This window comes from Ornithodoros turicata, chromosome 6 (assembly GCF_037126465.1).
Source record: "Ornithodoros turicata isolate Travis chromosome 6, ASM3712646v1, whole genome shotgun sequence".
In the NCBI taxonomy this organism is placed as follows: Eukaryota; Metazoa; Arthropoda; class Arachnida; order Ixodida; family Argasidae; genus Ornithodoros; species Ornithodoros turicata.
In genome coordinates this window covers 28,951,350-28,972,620 of record NC_088206.1, presented here as the reverse complement: position 1 = coordinate 28,972,620, position 21,271 = coordinate 28,951,350, and the positions used below count along the sequence as shown (strand labels likewise).

At 43.6% G+C, this 21,271-nt stretch overlaps 1 protein-coding gene across 7 annotated transcripts in view; it reads left to right on the top strand.

The window, feature by feature from the left end:
* The window catches only part of LOC135396493 (serine/threonine-protein kinase WNK4-like), a 126,951-nt gene extending 106,188 nt beyond the window's left edge, over positions 1-20,763 (top strand). For 5 of the 7 annotated variants that reach the window (XM_064627500.1, XM_064627499.1, XM_064627501.1 and 2 more), the window contains exons 23-25: positions 8,177-8,791; positions 9,982-10,061; positions 19,552-20,763. In XM_064627500.1, the coding sequence (XP_064483570.1) occupies positions 8,177-8,791; positions 9,982-10,061; positions 19,552-20,185 (1,329 nt within the window). In that variant the 3' untranslated portion in view covers positions 20,186-20,763. The remainder of the gene's footprint in view (positions 1-8,176; positions 8,792-9,981; positions 10,062-19,551) is intronic. The other 2 variants (XM_064627497.1, XM_064627502.1) reach the window with 2 other exon arrangements.
* The last annotated feature ends 508 nt before the right edge of the window (positions 20,764-21,271 follow it).

Below are 21,271 nucleotides of genomic sequence, written 5' to 3'. Positions count from 1 at the left end.
CGAAAGCATGCATACAAAAAGTTGAAGACGCATGTGTAAGCGCACTTCATTATGTCGATGTTCTCAAGAATTTTATCGTGGTGCGCGTGCGGCCTGCTCATTACGCCGCACACCTTGTCGCAGATGAACGTGACGTTGTGCGTATCTACAACGGCAACCAAAAGCAATCAAAGCAAACGAGCTATTTTCAATAATATATTGGTGTTTCCACCCAACCCCCCACGTTCATAGCGTCTGTCATTAGCGTCGCTCACGGGATAACGCGCAAGGCGCGATGTCTGTAGGATGGTGCTGACCTCGGTCAGCCCTCCTGTAGCGACATCCCTCGCATAACGATTAAATTAGCGATAACCGCCAACATCATTATACGCGGGTTCCACTGTATAACAATATTCAATGCAAAATATTCTCTCTGAAAACCGATTTGTACGAGGATATGTAGACATAAGGCACAGCTAAGGCCCTTCTCTTTCTGCTGCGGCAAATCCTGAATTCCGCAGCAGGGAGCTATGAATTCTGCATTTTTCCGTGGTAAAAGGCAAATTGCCCTAGTTCTGACAGAAAATACTCTCTGTTAGCTCTTAGTGTGGAGAAACACGGTTACAACTCCAAAAGCTTTTGTGACTTAGCATAACAAGATACATTGTACTTTCTTCTGAGAGGGAGAGACGTTTGTCATTGACTATCAAACTGTACTTGCTAAGTGACCTCTCTGCATGCACAGAGTTTACTGTCACACAGAGGTACTTGACAGCTATGGACACCAAAGCAGGGGTCAGCGTTTGCATTCCACTCGAGAATCCCAGAGAGTTGACGGTTAGAGGAGTTAGAGGGTTGTTCCAGCACACAGATGGGGCCATATCACGGCCTGGTGGCCTTATCCGGTTGGCACACTTACGCTGTAACACAAGCCGACCCGGTGCGAGCAAAGTCCGTTCATCTCGCGCATAAACTGAGTTAAGCACGCGGTTTCTTCAAAATTCTGCGCAAAACCTCATATTTTGCGGCAGACCCACAATTCCGCGAATTTTTGCAGAATCGCGGAATCGCAGAAAAAGAAGGGCCTTAGGCACAGCCATGGAAACACCTCAATAGTACTCTACGTTCTGGTATATGGGCGACCTTGTTCTCACTCCCCGTGATGTACAATGTTTCTACATGTTTCTACAAGTTTCTACAAGCTTTGTGCTGTGCTCGCATCTTTCGTCACTTTCTTTTGTGACCAGTGACATGAGCGGTATGGAGGAAATAAAACTGACTCCATGCCCATGTGGATCAAATATCTGCTGTGTGGTGTGCTCATAAGTGCCTTATGCTTAGGGCCCTCAGTTTTTGGGTAAAACCCGATAAAGCCCGTTTTTACCCCCCGATTTATATCAAAATAGTTCGGGTTTAACCCGATAAAACCTGTAAACCGGGCTTGCGAAAGTGCAAACCAAGGACTTGATCCGCACACGCGCGAACTACGGCAATCGCGTGACCGCTCCCGACTTGCTCCCGACCGCGCCGCGTCTTGCTGGTGAAGTAAACAAAACACGTCGGGTTTGGATTTGTGGACGCTTGCATGCAGGCCCGATTTCTAGCGTGAAAATTGTTCCTTTGGTAGGCGTCACCATTTGAAAGTTGGCTTCACCTAACACTTACGTGTATTGCGGTCAAGCCCACTTCAACGAATGCTTAGTGTTACTTTAAATGTACGGTTGTAGAAAATTAGCGGAACTTTTCGATTCATTTATTTGTGTTACGGGAAAGCCATCTTGAACCTATGACATCAGTTGTCTCGCAATGTAAACCCCCAATTATTAATTAATTAATTTCAACACATAAAAGTATCTTTTTTTTTTTTTTTCACTCGAAAATACATCACTTCTCAGTATATCACCCGATTTTACCCTGTTTGGCAGGTCCTGATTTTCAACCCGATATTAACCCCCCGATTTTCACAAAAAATAAAACCCGAAAACTGAGGGCCCTACTTATGCTACATACAGTAGATTCTCATTACTCCACTCTCGGGTATTTCATACTTCTGCTTAATTCAAACAGATTGCAAACTTTTGCTTGGCCCTCTATGCTTTCAGTGTATAGAAAAGCTGTTTAATTCAAGGGCCACTTTTACTGAATTTGTACTTTTCGTTCCCTAGTAAAATGTCCATACTTCAGAGGCTGACTTCGGCATATTGGTGATGCAATCTCTCGAGGCACCCACATTTAAACACATTGCACGCCTTGCCATTTTATTGTATTGTATTTTATTTTATTTTGGAAATACTACTGACCTCCATCTAGAGGCCAAAGTAGGAGCAGTACAATTTAAGAAACAGAAGAATTCAAGCATTCAACGATCATTGAAAGAAACAAGTTTAGATACAAATTGATCCACTGATTCAGATGAGACCACATCATCCCGTAAGCTATTCCACTCTGTAATAGTGCGTGGGAAAAAACGAAAACTTAAAAGCATCAATTCTGCAACTGTATGGCTTGATGTAATACCTGTGCGTGCTACGCGTTGGCCGCCTGGCAGGTAACTCTATGTATCGACTCGTGTCAATGTTGATTTTTCCATTGATCATATGATAGACTTTTTAATCTAGCTATATTGCGTCTGCGATCCAGTGTTTCTAGTCTTGCTTTACCGTAATGGTCTGAAACAGAGCTAAGTTGCCTAGGGGTCATTCCATGCCAAACGTCCCAGAGGTGACGCTCGACTCTCATCGATTTTGTGTAAAAATTCATACTGATTCATTGCTTGGGGAAAACCACTAAAACAAATGTTTTAGCTGCCATCGTCTGTTTAAAGTTACGGGTTCAGCCTCTGACCAACCCTGCAGTCTACGCGTGCCGCCGCCAAAATTATAGAAATATCGCAATTGTTTTTATGCCGCGGTAAGGGAGAAGTGCCCATCTACCTATCTGAGGGTCGCAACTATTCTGGTTACTCGCCATATGCATCCTAAAAGGGGTGCGAAAAATGCTTCGAGAAGCAAATTTTCGCATTTGTTTTTTACTACATCGCTAGAAGTAAAGAGACAAAAACTATTTTTAACATTGAGATACGTATGGATACTACAAGCCAAAAAAGTTTCATTGAGAGGCTAAACAGAACAATATGAGAGAAAAATATGCGAAGATCCAACTTTGGCGAAAATACGGCAACTTTAACCTGAAATAACAAAAATGGTGGAATGCAGAAAGAATTACAGTGAAAGCTGGAAGAAAGTATCATGCCCAAAGAACACAAGGAGTAAGTTTTAAAAAAGTATATTTCTTTTATAGAGGCGAAAATAATTTTTGAAGTTAGGGGTGAAGGTAGGGCAGATAGCGCGCGCAACCGTAACAATGCTCGCGACGACACCACATCGAAGGTGGACAAGGGAAGCACCTTCTGACTGGGGTGACTTGACCTTATTGACATGGTTTTACTGACAACGTGTCTGTGACTTGACACTTTTTTGCAACTTTTCCCGTTATAGGACCCTGTGACTGCATGAGAGGAATGACGAAACGCTTAACAGCAAAAGCAAGCTTGCAACAGTGCTTCAAATAATTGATTCTGCGGGTGGGTCAACCGGAGTCTCGATAGTGTAAAAACGATATGGGTTTCACAACGAGACAGTTCCTTGAAGAGAAGTTACCAAAGTTGTGTTACATAAAAAAGTGTTAAAAAGTGTTACAAGTACAGTGTCCGTTGCCAGCACACGCACCTGCCACTGCTTTGAACCAGTGAGCCCATTGGAGGCTTATGTGTAGAGCCCGGATTCCTAGGCAAATACCTATTTTTTTCGTGTGGTTCTAATAGTGCCTTTTCGATACATGAGCACGAATTGGGTGCTGGGGAACCTCCTGTATCGATTTGATAGTGCCTATCAATGCCTATTTCGGCGTAGATGCCTAAAACTACGATTAAACGAGAAGAAATGCCTATAATGGCCCTAAAGCGGTGGCGAAACAGGTGCTCCATGCGAAATTGACATGGGTGACGTCGCACGTCATTTTGAAGCCATCAATCATTTGATAAGATGCGGGTATAAAGCTATTGGAATGTAAGTTGAGAATTACAAATGTATTACTGGGTGCAGAGCTTACTCGTTCTTTCTCTCCATTCCAGCATTGTGGTGTCCTGGGGATCGCTATTAAAAAGTATAAGCACGTTTTGTAACGTTTTTCTGTCAGTCTGACCACGCATCGTAATTCCCTGCTTACATCTAAAATTTTGTTAGAGTTTATGGCTTTCTTTCTTTTTTTCTTTTTTTTTTTTGTTATCAATGAGAGAGCGTGACGTATGAAGGTAGGTACAAGTCCCTACAGTTTGGTAACTTTAGCAAGCTCCCTGCCTCGCGGGCCATCGGGGCCATAGGTACACGAGCAAACGTGACACTGCGTTCAGTGTGAGAAGAATTGATCCCCCATATACGACCCAGGGGAGGGAGAAGAGGGGAGAAAAATATCGCCAGTAAATGCTGCCTGAGACAAGTCCTCCTGAGAAGTGTCATGAAACCGGTGGCAGTGGCTAGAAGTCTTGTCCTTTGACCATAGTAGGATCAATAAGTTTTGCATTTCGTGCAGCAAAAAATGACGAGAACAGTCATAACCACCATTTACAGTATTGTTCCTGCGAATAAAAATGATTTATTCACATTCTTTGTGCGCTTTTGGTGCTACAGATGGAAAAAATGCAACAATTTATAGTGCCTATAAAGCCATTTTGAGTGCCTAAGTCGGGATTTTTCGTGCCTTTTATAGGCGCCTAAAACAAGTTTTTTTTTGTGCCTAAAAATCCGGCCTCTACTTATGTGTTTGTGTCGTTCATGTTAGTAGCCTTCCTCGGCTAATTCTCGTTGTTTACGTCGTATACTGTATTCGACGTGAACAACGAGAATTCGCCGAGGCAGTCTACAAGCATGGATGACACAGACAAGCGATGTCTTATGTGTACGGTACACACAAGGCATCGCCGTTTGGAGGCTTACGTGTCTGTGTCATCCATGCTTGTAGACTGCTTCGGCTAATTCTCGTTGTTTACGTCGTACGCAAGCAAGTACACTGTCAGCGCCGCACTTACGTTGTACTCAAGAAAGTAGTCTTTCCCGACGGTTTTTCCGAGTGGATGAACCAATTACATCATACTGACTGCTCGTAGCAGACGACACGGACCCGGGGCCGAATTGAACATACCGTTCGTCATCGGTATTATTTGGAGATGACGCGCTCCAAATGTCACGTGGCGGCACGTTAAAACTGTTCCACTAGGCTGTGATTTCAAAGAAACGACACTACTGCTCATCACGCGAAAGCTCGTGACGAATCACAGCGAATTCCATACATGCAATTATCGCGCGGTACGGAATAACGAATAGACGAATAGTTGAGCATCGCGCCCCTGGTGCACCTTCGATGGGCTGCTGCTGAGAGCATGACCGCGTTGCTTCGGTGGCGCGTGCTGTCTGCGCCGTACCCGAAAGTGCAAAAATTTTCTTTGCTATAAAAGAAATATACTTTTTTAAAACTTACTCCTTGTGTTCTTTAGGAATGATACTTTCTTCCAGCTTTCACTGTACTTCTTTCTGCGTTCCACCATTTTTGTTATTTCAGGTTAAAGTTGCCGTATTTTCGCAAAAGTTGCATCTTCGCGTATTTTTTTCTCATATTATTATGTTTAACCTCTCAACGATACTTCTTGGGCTTGTAGTATCCATACGTATCTCAATGTTAAAAATAGTTTTGTCTCTTTACTTCTAGCGATGTAGTCCAGAAAAAATGTGCAAATTTGCTTCTCGAAGCATTTTTCGCACCCCTTTTAGGATACATATGACGAGTAACCAGAATAGTTGGTGGTGGATAGGTAGGTGGGCACTTCTCCCTTACCGCGGCATGAAAACAATTGCGATATTTCTATAATTTTGGCAGCGGCATGCGTAGGTGCAGGGGTGGTCAGAGGCTGAACCCGTAACTTTAAACAGACACTTATGGACAACTATTTTGCGATGGCAGCTACAACAATTGGTTTAGTGGTTTTCCCCAAGCAATGAATCAGTATGAATTTTTATAACAAAATCGACGAGGGTCGAGCGTCACCTCTGGGACATTTGGCATGGAATGACCCCTAAACCTGTTAAATACAAATCGCAGTCAACGCTTTTGAACTGTCTCAGTCCGAGAAATATTCCTAGCGGTAGACACATCCCATACTACGTTAGCATATTCTAAGATAGGTCTGATATATGTTTTATAAGCAGTTAGTTCGGTTTCCCAAGTAGCATGTTTTAGATTACGCTTCAAAAACCATAATTTACCGGAAGCCTTTCGGACGATGTGATCTACATGCAAATTCCAAGGTAGATCATGCGAGATCGTAACACCCAGATATTTAAAACTATTCACGTATGACAAGACATGGGAATGAATCTTATAATCATAACAAAGGACTACCTTTTTCCTAGTTATACGCATACAAATGCATTTTTTTTACATGTAACATCATTTGCCAGGAATCACACTAAGTAACAATTTTCTGCAGGCAGTTGTTCAGCAAAAGTTGGTCCTTATCAGAACGAATCAGAAGTATAAAGAATACAGTTGTCGGCGAAAATTCTACATTGGATAGGAATATCTCTTAAAATGTCATTAATGAAAATTAAAAACAGCATTGGTCCCAAAACTGACCCTGAGGAACCCCAGACTGAACGGCTGTGCACTGCGAGCGTGATGAGTTAATCTGTACGAATTGTTGCCTGCCAGAAAGGTAATCGGCAAACCATTTAATTAAGTTAGGATTACCTAGTACCGAATTAAGCTTCTGTAATAATTTTTCGTGTGACACACAGTCGAAAGCCTTGGACAAATCTAAGAAAATAATAATAATAATCTGTTTGGCCGCAATGGTTAAGTGTGTTGGAGAAATCGTGTACAGTCTCGATTAGTTGTGTTACTGTTGACACACCCGTCCAAAATCCATGTTCGAAAGGTGTAAAGAAATTGTGTTATTCAAGGAACGTAACCACATGTTTACTCACGATATGTTCAAGTACCTAGGCACATGTTGGTAGTAGGGATACTGGTCGGTAATTGCAAGGATCAGTCATACTACCCGTCTTGTGTATAGGTGTGACCTTTGCCACTTTCCATTGTTTTGGGACCACTCCTGTCTTAAGAGACTTTCTGCATACGAGGTACAGGTACTCGCTACACCATTCCGCGTATCTTATCAGAAATGCATTACTTCATCCGTTCCCATAGCTTTTTTACGATTAACCTTGAATAGCAGTTGGCAGATACCTTCAACAGATAGAGTAATATCAGCAATTGGAGTTTGAATGCCATGAGTGTAAGTAGGGCGGAGCCCATCATCCGTCATAAATTGGGAACAAAAATAGTGATTCATGTGCTCACAAATTGCTCTGCCATCACAGGTAACTGATTCTCCCACCTGGAGTCTGTCAGTCTTTTTTCGTGATGGAGTTAGGGATCTCCAAAACTTTGTTGGGTCTTCCTTAAGAAACTTATGTAAAGTAACATTATAAAAACGAAATCTGGCCGCACGAATTTCATCATTCAGTGTCTCAGCTACATATATATTGCAGGCCATTTACCAATTTTTTATGTGTGTTCCTATTTATAGTCAGGCTTGTGTTGAGGGAGGGTAAAAAATTGTGCTTTGAACATGCAGCTAAATAAAAAAACAAACCATACTTATGAAGGGAATTGCCTCAGGACGAGAGCCGCCAATTTTTCGGTGGCTCTTGTCCTGAGGCAATTCCTTTCATATTTCCTTACTGGTTCACTGGATTTCTATCTGTCTAAACCATACCTATGTTTTACGACATGAAATCCTGACTATTCAGCCCTCTGATAATTAAAACAAAAATCTGTGGTCCCCTGGAGTTTGAATTAATGAGTCTGCTGTATATTTTGTGTTATGTTTTTATTCAATATTCCACCACAATAAAAAAACATTTTATTTTTAGGACCTGCAGTGTTCCTTTAATTCTCGGAAGGGGAATCTGTCTCACCTTTTTTTCTTCTTTCTCTTGGTTCATGGTCTTTCCTGTATGTGCTATGAGTCACAGTAGTGCGTCAAGTCAATGTTGGTCTTTGAATAATGTGTCGCACATTGAACAGATTGTGATTTTCTTCTTTCTTTACTTTGGCCCATTTTATTCTTCACAATAACCAGCAGCCTCCACCCACTGGTCAGCACCTCCAGTCGTTGGAACAGAGTGGCTCTCACGAGTGTATTGCCAGAACTTTGTCCCACCATGACTTCCCATTGGAATTGACAGGACATACTGAAGTGGATCCCTATGCTACATTTCCTTATGCTGAAGTCTCATCACGCACTCGCAAGCTGGCAGATTCTGTTCCCACCACTTTGGAACTTGCCCTGGCCAAAATCATGCATGGTTATTTATGCAGCACTTCAGATCCTGGCGAACTGTCATCCGTTTCGCAGACATCCCTTGATTCCTACAGAGTGCGTGTTCATGTACGAGACGTAGAAACACAGACAGAACAGCCACAGAGGAGAAATGCATGTGTAAACACATTGCCACTTAATGTGCGTGAAACATTGCGGCTGATTCCTATGGAGCAACCCCTTTCAAAAGCAAAAAGCATGTCATCACTCCACCAACCAGGAGAAGAACGCTGTGACAGATGTGCCACTCCACCACTTTCTTCACCAAGGTCACCAGAAGGGTCCCCACCTGCTCACCGGGGATTTGGTCACAGCTATGTGAGCAGCCGGGCACTTGCAGACTTTGGTCGAAGCCTTTCACTGAGCCAGTTCTTGGTAAGACGCAACAAAGCGTCTGCTAGAAGCTATGAGGTGGTTTGGGTGCTTCAGCTTCGTCACAGGCTGCATGTCGTCCGTCTCTGGTGCTTGGTGATGGTCTGCTCTATGTCCTTGATAGAAGTTATGGCAGATGCTTAATGGACTTGCTGGGGACAGATAAGACGCTGACTTGTAGCAACAGTGATGCTTTCCTGTGGCATGTTGGAAGTACAGGCTACTGTATTTTCTGCCAGTGTTGCATAAGACTCTTCAGTGTAATGATGAAATGAATGACATTCTTTCTTTGATGCTGACTTATTTCCTCTTCACTTTGCTCTCTGTTACTTTTTACAGCTTTTGGCAGACCCTACCTCTTCTCTTTAGTACACTAGCACCATGTGGTGTCATGTAGAACACTGCCCTCTTCTCTTCACTGGCTCCTCAGTGCTTGCATCTATGATCATGTTACATAGATTGGCTGGTAGCAAATATGGGCATGACAGATATTGTGTGATGACTGCACCAAAATGTATTTTAAGGGGTGTGTATGCAATGGTCCTTTCAAAATTGTGAGGTAAGTGCAATACCTGTTCATTGAAAAACTAAGTCACAAAATGGCTATGTAACCCTCACTAGCTGCTATGCCCACTACATTCATTTGTGCTTCTAGTTTTAAAGTCTGCAACATATTAAGTCTAGCTGACGTCTGTTTTCTAAAGGAGAGAATAGGAGTCAAAATAATTTGCAACAAAAACTTGTGCACAACATTCCACATTGATGGTTCTAAACAGCTGTTTGTATCTATTTGCGACCGCAAAATTTAAGCATTACTGGAACGAATAAGAGCCATTGCGACAAGCCTCAAAAAGAGAGATACAAATAAAGGTACATGGTATATGGAAGCAAGCTTCACAGTTCCTGTCCCTTGTGCAACATTACACACTTTACAGTCATTAGAAGCGTTGGTGTGTATCATGAAAATTATGAATGGCCCCATCTCATAAAATGATCAGGATAAGTTACGATGCCAGTTCCTAGTGAGCTTGATCGTCATGTGATACATAAGCATTGCAGACCATACACAGAGGCTGCAAAGCTTGCTCTGGACACCATGTACATGCAGATGTAACATATATGCAGTTTTTGGCTATTTGTGCTAAACATGGTTATTAGACTGTTCTCACTGTATGTCCATCATTTCTATTCAGTGTGCACTGACAGACAAGAGGGACTTTGAGGCAACTGATCCTGATGATGCTGAAGAAGTGCTGAAGCAGATTCTTGCACGGTAAGCTTTTGGTTGCATCCAGGGTTTCTTGTTCTTGGTAACTGTCTAGTAAAATTCAGAGGAAAAAAATTACCGGGCAGTCCCTCACCAATTTTTTGTACGTGCTCAATTATTCATGCACCATCACGGTTCTCACCCCCCACCCCCTCCATAAAGTTAAAGCCATACATCCCGTTACTTTATTTTTTGGACTTTGTCTTCCCCATCATGTGCCCAGCCAACGACCAGTGTGAACTGCCATTTCAGGTACTATCTGTGCCGTCAGTACATCTTGAACTGCATCCTATGTCATAGAACTGCTATAGCTTGTTTCTGTATAGAGGATGGGTGCGCGAATATTGGAGTTCCCGAATTCGAATTGAATCAATCACTCGAAGTATTGGATTCGCGAATCGAATACCGAATATTCGATTATTTGCCGAATATGAACGCCACCTCTGGAAAGTGGGCTTCAAATGATGCTTCCCTGCATCATATGAAGCCTGCTTAATGAAATTGCCCATGCTGCAGGACCAACACAGACGGATTATTGTTCAGCTTAAGATAAAGTTTATTGTGCATACTTCCCCTAAAGGAAGGGGTGGCGACCCTCCTGTGTGCAGTGGAGGGGTGCCAGCAGGGAATTTTGATTTGATGTCTGGGAGGTTGCCCTTAAACAGTTAGCTCTTAAATAATGCCTACAGCCCCGGAACAAAAAGGGTGTCTTAAAGATGCCTCTTACATTCAAAACTTCAGCAACATAGCTTTTCCAAACGAGACATACAAACTCCAACACATAAGCTAAAAGGCGTTCAAGACAAAGCTGAGGCAGGGCGCAAATTTGTTTGTGTCACAAGCAACCTTTCAGAAACAATTGCAGCCTCATCTGTGTAACGTGCCACTGCCTGACATCAAATTTTGAAATGAAGATAGTAGTTGCTCCAGTATGTATTACCTGAGAAGCAAAAAACACTATCATGTAATATAAAAGAGTAGGGGCTTCCCACAGAAGAATTACACGTGTCTGTTGTGAGAGTTAATGCCAGAAAAATTACTCTGAAGCAATGGGCTAGAAATTGCAAACTTTTAGTGCAAAAAGCATGTATTGTAAAATTTGCACGACTATTCAATTCAGTATTCGACATTTTTTCCTCCGTTAGGTTGGATATTCGATTTGACTTCAAATATTCAGATTCACACAAGTCTAAATTAAGCAAACCCAGATAAGTTTACTAGAGTGCAAAGTTCAGCATCGCAAACAATGTTGATGGAGTTGCAGCTGAAAAGCAAATGCAAACGCATATAGTACAGTCCAATAACGAAGTATCTCGGGAACTACGAATTTGTTCGTTATATCCGAACGTCGCTGTAAAAGAAGGGCAAAAAACAACCATCGAACTTGGGAATGCTGCGCCGCAGTATGGACGGTATATTTTTGTGGATAATATGTACATGATGGCCTTTTCAAACAGCACAAAATTTATTTTCTGCTGTTTCGCAGCAACTGAGTGCGCGATAAACTGTCCGATCTTGTGACAGTTAATGCCAGAAAAATTACATAAAGCCATGGGCTACAAAATGGGAACTTTTAGTGTGAAAGTCACATATTGTAAATTTTGCAAGAATATTCGATATTCGATTCGGTATTCTGAATTTTTTCCTCCATTCAATTCGATTTTCGATTTGACTTAAAATATTTGGATTCGCACACCCCTAATTACTCGTCAGAAGAGGACTCCCCCTCCATCATGCTGCCGCACTCCTCACCACTGACATAACACATGTCATGATCCAAATTAATTCCGCACTTTTTAAACGCGTGCACGACAAGGTCACTGGGCAGGGCTGCCTACACTGATGACACCCATCACAAACTGCCGACAGCGACGCTCTCGTGATGCTCGGCGGCTTCCGGTTGGTGTGAGCATGTAATCTTCTCGCATCAGCCATTCGTTGTACATGCGCCTCACGTGGTTCTCAAACAGTTTATTCACTCTCACATCGAGTGCCTGCAGCTGAGTTGCAAGTCCCCCGTGGAATGACAAGCATGTTGGTGTCCGCGTTGCGAGGCACCTTTTTCACCTTTTCCGTGATGCGCCCACGGAACACGATGTACGGCCTCAGCTTCATGCCATTTGCAAGCCATGCCAGCATCACTGTAAAACGCAACTCCTCGTTGCCAGACAAGCGGAGGCTCACTTCCCGACTGCCTTTTGCTGACACTGTCATATTGTTGGTCATGTCACAAAATGCCGGCGTTTGATTAGCATTTCTGATTTGTCCTATCATATAGTGACGCCAGTCCTGAAGTCATAGGAAATAACGGTGGAATGCGAGCACTTTCTCTTCGTACTCTTTGGAAAGCTGTTCGCGCTACAGTAGAAGATAGCACCACATTGTTTTCTCCAGTAACGTATGACACGCTCAGAGACACCGAACTCCCGTTCTGCGACACAGTTGTTTATTTCCTCAGCATACAATATCACAAGCCGCTTGAAAGACGTAGAAATGAGTGCCAGACCTTCCCAGTGATGTTCACGATGTCGTCGTTTTGAGTCTTGTGTCAGGTTTCGCTTCGCAGTTGTTTGTTGTTCCCGTGTGAATGACGCATACAACATAATCGGGAATGCGGACTATGTGTTCTCAAGGGTTTTTCCAGAGTACCTCTAAATTTAGGGCAGTGCGGGGGCACTGGCCCGATTGTAAGTCGACCCCCCCCACTTTTCAGTTGTCAGTTTGGGAAAAAGGGGTCGACTTACAATCATCATAAATACAGTAGTCGCTGACCGATTTTTTGGATGCCGTTATTTTGGACGTGCTTGAGTGCTCTGACATCATCACTATACGATCGCACACCCCATACAGTCAAGGTATAGCAGCGCCCCACATAACCTCAATACCATCTTGAACTGCTTCCTGCGCTATTCGCCTCTCAAACTGGCTGCTCGCTACCTACACCCACCCAGCAGAAGCACTCAATGAATGATAGTAACAGCGGACGACCGGTATGTTTTCACGTTGACCCAAAACTCCTGCAACTTCCCTTCATATGCGATGGAGTTTCCCAGCTTACAGAACTGAAACAGCAACAGCACCGCTCAATTCCGCAGTGCAAAAATACTGCGGAGAAGAATATTCAATGCAGACGTGATCACACGGAAATGTAATAGAGTTCATCGACAAAACATTGACCAGTTTTTCTGGCCATTGATTGGATGAATGAGTAATGTCTTGGTTAAATTCGTTTTTCCGGACTGCTCGATAGAGATTGACACGGGCTGCCACTTTATCACATGCTAAAAAGCACTTCGTTAAAAAGGGTGTCCCGTCAACACCGCGAGTAAAAAATCGTGACTAAGCCATACGCAGGGTGTCCCATTGAAAATAGGCCAGGGGTTAAAATAAAGGCAAAGTGCTCAATGCGAATTAAACCAGCTGCACAGTTGTGTGAACCATCCAAAAATTATTTTTTTGTCGAACCTAATCAATTAATTAGTGATAATTAATTTTCTTATTGTTAATTATTGATTCTAGTGCCATGGTGTCAACTAGTCGGTTTTAGTTGTTTAGTTTAGTTAGTTAGTTAGTTTTTCCCGGGTTTAATGTCGGGTTTGAGAATCCCCGTGGAGCAAAGAGTGCTCCCTTCCTCAGTTGGCTTTTCCTTAGCAAAATTAGAGCTTAAAATTAAAAAATTATCACTAATTAATTGATTAGGTTCGACGAAAAAAATATTTTTGGATGGTTCACACAACTGTGAACAATGTACAGCTGGTTTCAATCGCATAGAGCACATCGTCTTTATTTTGACCCCTGACCTATTTTCACTGAGGCATCCTAGCGCGATCAAAATTAAGCTTTCACCATTTAGGAAAAATGGTGAGTGGCACAGGAAGGCCGCTTGTGCAAGCAGGTTGTAGAGGCTTCAGGTTGGATGTGGGTATCGTCAAATTCTAATTACAGGAATAAATGAAGCCACTTCTATGCCAAAAACTCCTGTATATTACACCACCTTGTACCTTCATCATCCCTGATCCCATTTTCATTTTGGGAACAGCAAATTGATGAGGAGACTGAAATCTCGGTGCTGTACGTGACCAATTTTAATGGGTACCAACAAACAACTGACGTATATTACAGAGCCTTACACCTGCAACTGAAAGTTGTAGGCTATACCTCTCAAGTAATCCATGATGTCACGATTCTCATAGTCCTCGGAGATCCTTCTCACACGTTAAGCTACTTTGTTCCGTTTACCCGAAGTACACAAAACGGATTATTTCAATTGTCCGAAGTTTTTTATTGTTGCATATAAAGGAAAGCAACCAAAGATGACGCTATCGTTTCGTTTATCCGTAATTTGCGTTTAACCGAGTTTCGTTTAGTGGGGGTCCACTGTATGTAGTGGAGAGAGACAGCCACATAGAGTAAACCCTCATTATATTGAAGTCGTTTTATTTGAATTATCTAGGCATGTGTGAATAGCGATTTTTTAAAATTTCGAATCAAACACAAATGAATAATGTGCAAGTTGAATTGAATTAGAATGGTTTTCAAATCGAATACAAATTATTAACGAATAACTCAAATAAAATATGTTCTCAAGGATATTAATGTCAGAACCCAAAAGAAACAGGAACTACATCACTTCAGGCTCTCGTGTAGGAATACTAGTTCATGAACATGCTCTGGTAACTACGTTTGTAGTGGCCAACAGGTCACCGAGCTGTCCCACAGAGTTCGTTGAAGTCCTTGGTCTGCTTTCTTGCATCTTCAATGCTCATCTGAAGAGTGTGAGCAAAGCACGGTATGCTTGTCCATGACCTACCCTGTAATACTGCACCAGTGAAATTAAGGGCAATGTCCGTGACGATAGATACTGGCAGGTCCTGTAAAAGCCCCCATTCTTCAATCAGCTGTAGAAGGAAGTTGTGTATATTGGTGCTATTATGGCTACCAGACATGTTTGCAGGCCAAAGCACAGTTGTGGGCCACAAAGTCCTCTTCCATAATGTGGGAAGTGAATGAGGCATAACTGTGACCTGCACGCGAAGTCCAGTCATCTGTCGTTATCGAGTAGCACTGGGCGCTTTTCAGGTTGTTCTCAATCTTGTACTTGACCTTCTCAGTTTCCTGCTTGTCAGGCATCAATGACCGCGAGAATGTCGTTCTTGACAGGACAGAACATTGTGGTTCTGCACAGTGCATCAGTTCAAGGAAACCCAGTTCCTCCACTGGTGAGAGCTTGTGATGACTGAAGACCCCTTGCTATGAAACATACGGTCTTCATAGTGATTGCACACACACACACGTGTGTCTGACGAATTCAGTTTTGGTTCGAAGAACGCTTGCACTGTTTGCGACGTAGTTGCGGTTGCAGCGTCCAATTTCAGACCAGTTCTAGCTGACGCTCTGGATGATTAAGAAGTGTCGTCGTCATTCCCGTAGGTGTCTGGTGAGAGGCACGTCATTTAGCATTTCCTGCTCCCACATGACACTTCGCTGTTTCCGCGGTAGAGCCGTAGAGAACCAGAACATTGCTTACTGTGCGGACGAAAAGACACGGACATGCAGTTCCACTTCATGCGTCACGTGGGCTTATCGCGAGATTTTGCGTCTTTCTAGCAACAGAAATAATTGAAAGAAATAAGTAAAAATTACGCTTTAGCCCTGCCTGCGTGATTATCACAAAGAAGAGTGCAAAAAATGTGCGTCTAGAGGCAGAAGTGTCCCCGCCTTTATTTGTTTTGCCCTCTTTTTGATAAGACTGTTGTTTTGTTTTCTTTGTGAAAGACGGTTGTCACTAGCATCAAGGTCAAAGCAGTGGAAAGAAAGGTAAAACAAGAGGCGGGAACACTTCCTCCTCTCCCTGCACCTTCTGTGCGCTCTTCTTTGCGACAATCAAGCAGGCAGTGCTACAGCGGAATTTTTATCAATTTTTTTAGGCTATTTCTGTTGCTATGCTGTGCATAGTTTTTGTTGGGTCTGTGGTTGTCCGTGGAGGACTTCATATTCCTCTAAAAAAAAGTGGGGTTTGCTTGGCAGTTTTCAATTTTTCAATTTCAATATTTTGCTTGGCAATTGGTTTTCAAAGTTCAATTGAAAAAAATATTTCCCTCAATTAAAAGTTGTCCAAAGCCTTCCTAAATGGCGGTAAAAGTTCCTAGAAGGTAATTGCCGAAAGTCCCACTATCCTCCGACGAGTACGTCGCCAGTTAGAATTTTTTATCACTTTAGGTGAAACACCCTGTATGTAGCATAACTGTACTTGTGGACATGGATAGGAATGGAATGCATCACAAGCACTACAAGTCGTCATGTCGCTGTAAAGCCTCAGTATTGCATCCCGTGAAAGGGTTGTTTTTAAAGGCAGTGCGTATCCCGGAGCAGCTTCAGCCATTAGATCACGGAATCCCTCACCTTCCACAACACTGAACGGCTGCAATTCAGTTGGACACCAAATTGGACATCATCATTCACGCATGGGACATCAGGGTTGTTTGAGTTATGCATGAATTTCTGCTAAACCGTTTTTAACTAAAACAAAGTTTAATGCAAGAACTAGTTAAACAACACATGTGGCATGAAATGGGACAAGATGAAAATGAATCACTTGACTAGTCCATGGCCACTTTCATGTGGTCTTCTTTCAAGCGCATGAAAGGCAATGACCCCAGAGTAAACATTCTGGTGGGGGGGCACCACCATTCTGTGGTGCCCCCACATCTTAATGTGAAAGCTTTGTTGTCACAGCACTCCTTTTGTTTTCGAAAGGTGGCAGCAGGATACTCTTAAGAGCACGGGAAAGTAGTCGTGGTACAGTTGAACCTCGTTATAACGAACACGGATACAACGAATTATCGGTTAAATGAAGTGAATGCAAAGTTTGGTTGGTTTCTGCTTTATTTCAGTGGCAGTTCTACTTTTATAACGAAACCAACAGCGCAAAATTCCACGCGATATCAGTTACAACATAGCATATTTGACCTTTCATGTTGCTCAACTGCGTGCGCGAGCATAAAAAGAAAAAAAAAAAAGACAGTGCAACCAACGCGAATTCTCTGGCGTTCAAATTACGCGATGTGGGAAAATACGCGCGTGTGCTCGTTTCAGCCGCTGCCGAGGCGATCACCGCGATGGATGCGCGTGCAGGGTGCCACCGCATGCACATGCAGAAACCATGTGGTCTGCCTCGCTGTTGGCGAGATGGCAGCCAAACGGAAAGCGATCCCTTTGGAAACAAAACTATGTATGGGTCTTGGAACGAGGTGGCGCGATCGACAATAAGGAACTGCTTTGTGAATGCCAGGTTCACTCTACCTGCCGTAGACGCTCCACCCGAAAGTCAATCGCAATAGGAGCCATTGACAGACGACGCAAATTGGCGCCGACAGGCCTTGCCAGAGATAACTTTTCATGACTTTGCTTCCGCCGCCGACAACTTGTGTGTGGCACCAGAGCTAACTGACCTAGAAATCGTGGACCAGTTTGCGTTGCCGGGAGGTGACGAGAACAGCGAAGAAGACAGCGCAGACGAAATTGAAGAGCCGCCGTTAAAAAGCTGGGAGGCAGTGGACATGGCCAGCAAACTGCGCAGCTATCTTGGGAAGCTAACCACAGTCAAAACCACCGAAGTCGAAAGAGTGTTGTGTTGTGTAGATACAGTGTAAAAGTTCATTCTTGAGAATGTGCTTGAGAACCGTCAGACCAAGATAACTTCTTTCTTCAAATAAATTGTCTTCTGGACTGAAGGAATATGACCACGTTGTGTCTAGCGGTTGTTTTCTCGTTGCAACTCAATGTGAAAGGTGAGCTTGCACGTTTTTATAATGCTCCCCATATGTTGAAATACGTAGCACATTTTTGTAGTTTATTACCTCCCCTGTTCGTATGCCACTATCACAGGCCCCATCGCGGCTTCGTTTGGTGATTCATTGATGTTTACTTTTATAGCGAATATCGGATATAACGGAACGATTTTGGGTCTCAGTGCTACTTCGATATAACGAAGTTCAACTATACAGGCAAGCATGAAAACATCTTGGATTAGAAAATCTGTTATACGTGCTCACGATTGTTTCTTTAGCCATGACTCAGTCTACATCATTGAGAACAACACAATCACCAAGCCCGCGAGTGTGAATATCAGCTGTCATTCACGCCTTTTTGTTGCTGTGTTGTCAACAGGAAAGGTCTTGATTCTCTTAAAACAGCGAGGCCTGCTTGCTTCGCTGACCATGAGTAAGCGGCATTGTTACTTGTGTTCGTGCACACCATTATGGTGATTCGTTCCTTGTTCTTTTTGCACAAGTATTACTTTTATAAGCAATGGTTGCATAATGACAATAAGTAAACATATCCCTGACATGCGAGCAGGGCATGGGTGGGCGTTTCTGGGTCGATTTGTAGTTGGAGTCAGGCGCCATTGGGCAATATTGTTCGAATGAACCGTTGCGCACGTTCACATGTTCGAATGACAGGGCATTTTCTCCCACTGAAATACATATGACTTCGACAAGACCTGAGCGTCAGTTCACGTTACTGGGAAGTTCGAATTCTGAGATTTGGAATCAGAGTATGCTTGCTACACAAATTAAGTGCCCAGATGTGTAAGCTATTCCTCTTTTATCTTTTTACCTCCAGCCTCATCACATCCCCACTTCAGTAATACTTTACCTCATTAAGGGATAGTGATGTACATGATTGAGATCCTCGAGCAGTTTGCTGTGTTTTGGTATTTGCCATGGACAAGATACACTTTTCTGGTAGGTGCAGCATGCATGGGTCAACCGTCTTGCAGGTGTAGATCTTGTATTGAATGACCGAGCTGTGCCCCCATAAAGGTGTACAGTTAAACCTCAATGTAGCGAACACTGATGTAGCGAAATTCCCGAAATGCTTCTTGGGTATTTCCCGCGGTTCTTGGCGGAGTCAATGACTCGCTCTTAACACGTCCTCTTCCCTCTCTCCCTCGGCCTCCTCGGGCACCCGTTGCTTCCGTCCTCCCTCCGTCCATCACTCTACGTTCCTTCCTGTCTTGACCCCGCGGTGACACAACTGCCGACATTGACAACAATGATGACGATACGGACATGTTACAGACTCAGACGCAAGTTATGGATGCTATCAACGTGCTTCGCCGACATGCTCGTTGCATAGAGAGTAATGAACGAGCAGTGAATGCAATATGGATTCTTGAGCAATCTGTCATGCTGTCTCTCATACACTTGTCCCAGGCAAAGGTAACGGACTATTTTGGTACGCAATCAGCTGTGGGAATGTGACTCAAACCATGTACGCAGTCTTTGGATGCGATTAAACATTGTTTTCTACGTTTATCGTGCTCTTTCTTTCGTGTTTTGTATGGTATTTTACATCGCGGAGCCGAATACTTGATGTAACGAATTCCTCGATGTAACGAAATTTTGTGAAATTTTTGCGACTTGTTGCATCGAGGTTTAAGTCTATATGCTGCAATATTTGCTGTAACTCGTGTTGCTGTTTCTTCTTTTAGGCAACAGCGTGAACGTGAAGCCCTGGAAACTCGCCACCGCCAGGAACTGGAGTCACTAAGGCAGCGCCTACGCAGTGGCACCATCTCACATGGCCTGCCCTGGGACCCTCCTAAAGCAGACTGCCGGCCTATTTCCCACTCCCAGTCGGCCCCACACTTCACCCACCCACACTTTCCTCCTCTGCAACAAAGTCCCTACTTTGGCCAACCTATTCCCGAGCCCATACCAGATTCATCCAGGTACATGCATCGCTCCAACTCTGAAGGACTCCCACCTGTGCCCGATGCTGCGCAACATGCTGCACGGACTCGAACTCTAACAGATGACCTGCTTCGTCTAGTTCAAATTAATGGTGCCTCCCGTGGTTACAGCACACCTGTGTCGCCTGGTTGCAGTACAAGTCCCGAGCCCAAGCCGACGCTTTATCAACTGATGCATCAGAGGAGTAGTGCAACACTGCGCGATCCATCTCCACAGCGTACAACACAACAATTCACAGACATGGTGGCACAGAGGGTGGCATCTCTGAATAACCCTCCGGGGGTGCTTTTCCCGCTGCCATCAAGTTTACAGTCTGACCCATTGTGGCAGTTACGACACTACAGTGCAAATGGAGGACACCGGCATCAGTAGTGTACCACAAGGGATATATGTTGGCGGCGGAGGAAGTGAACACCAAAATTCGGTTCTACTGGTGGTGCTTGAAGAGCCTCATTAAAAAGTATGCTACAACACATAATGTGCACTTGTGGTGCAAGGACTGTGTAGCCCAGTGCTGTACATGCGACGTGGTTTCATGTTCGAGAGCTTGACTGCAGAGTAGCCATATGCAATGCATGGGGCAGTTAGCTCTCCTCATGTTCATTAGAGGTAGTGCAGAACCCAGCTCAACCATTTGAAACACCTTTGCAACCCGAGCATGATTCCTCATCAAAGTGCCTGTATTATGCAACGCATCTGCCCTGTGTAGAGGTAGTAGTCGCTTTTCTTACCCCAGCAGCTGACATAATATATCTAGAGTGCATTCCACGAAGAGGGTGGTGCGTGGGACAACATTGGAAAGGCCTTCCTTGCGAAGTCCGTTCCTGCCATTGGAAATATGGTCAAACATGGACATTGGCTCGATGCATTTTTTTGACGGAATGCCTTTTGTATTTAGGTAATTGATACTATGCGTACATATTTAATAAAAGGAAAGTTTTACTGCTGTAGGTTCTGGTTGTTTTAGATTGCTGGTGACTGTGATTAAGTTGTTTCCTGATACAGATTCTTTCCTGGTTAGCGAATATCTGCTTTCCCGTAATGAAAGTGCTGTGCCGATCCTGAGGTGGTGTGCCATACTGTGACCAAGGGGCTATTTTTGCCACATCTGTGCCAAATACGGATGTAGATTGTTACTTGGCACCCAGAGGAGGTTGCCACTGCTGGAAGGAAACAAAACAAACTGAACGCAGTGCATGCCTGCTTGACAGAGCTGAAACATTAAAGGGATGTGTCACAGCAGCTAACTGATGGGTAAATGCATGCCATCGGTCCTCAGCTCTCACAAAATCTATCCCCAAAAATGTATCACTGCTGATGGAGAACTTCGCTTACTTGCAATGGGTTGCAAGAATTTCAAGAAGTCCTGTCTTTGCGTGTGTACCTCAGTGTTTGTACAGTATCAGCAGTTTCATTTTAACTGTGGCCATCAACATCAGCATGAGCTTTTGTTAGCAG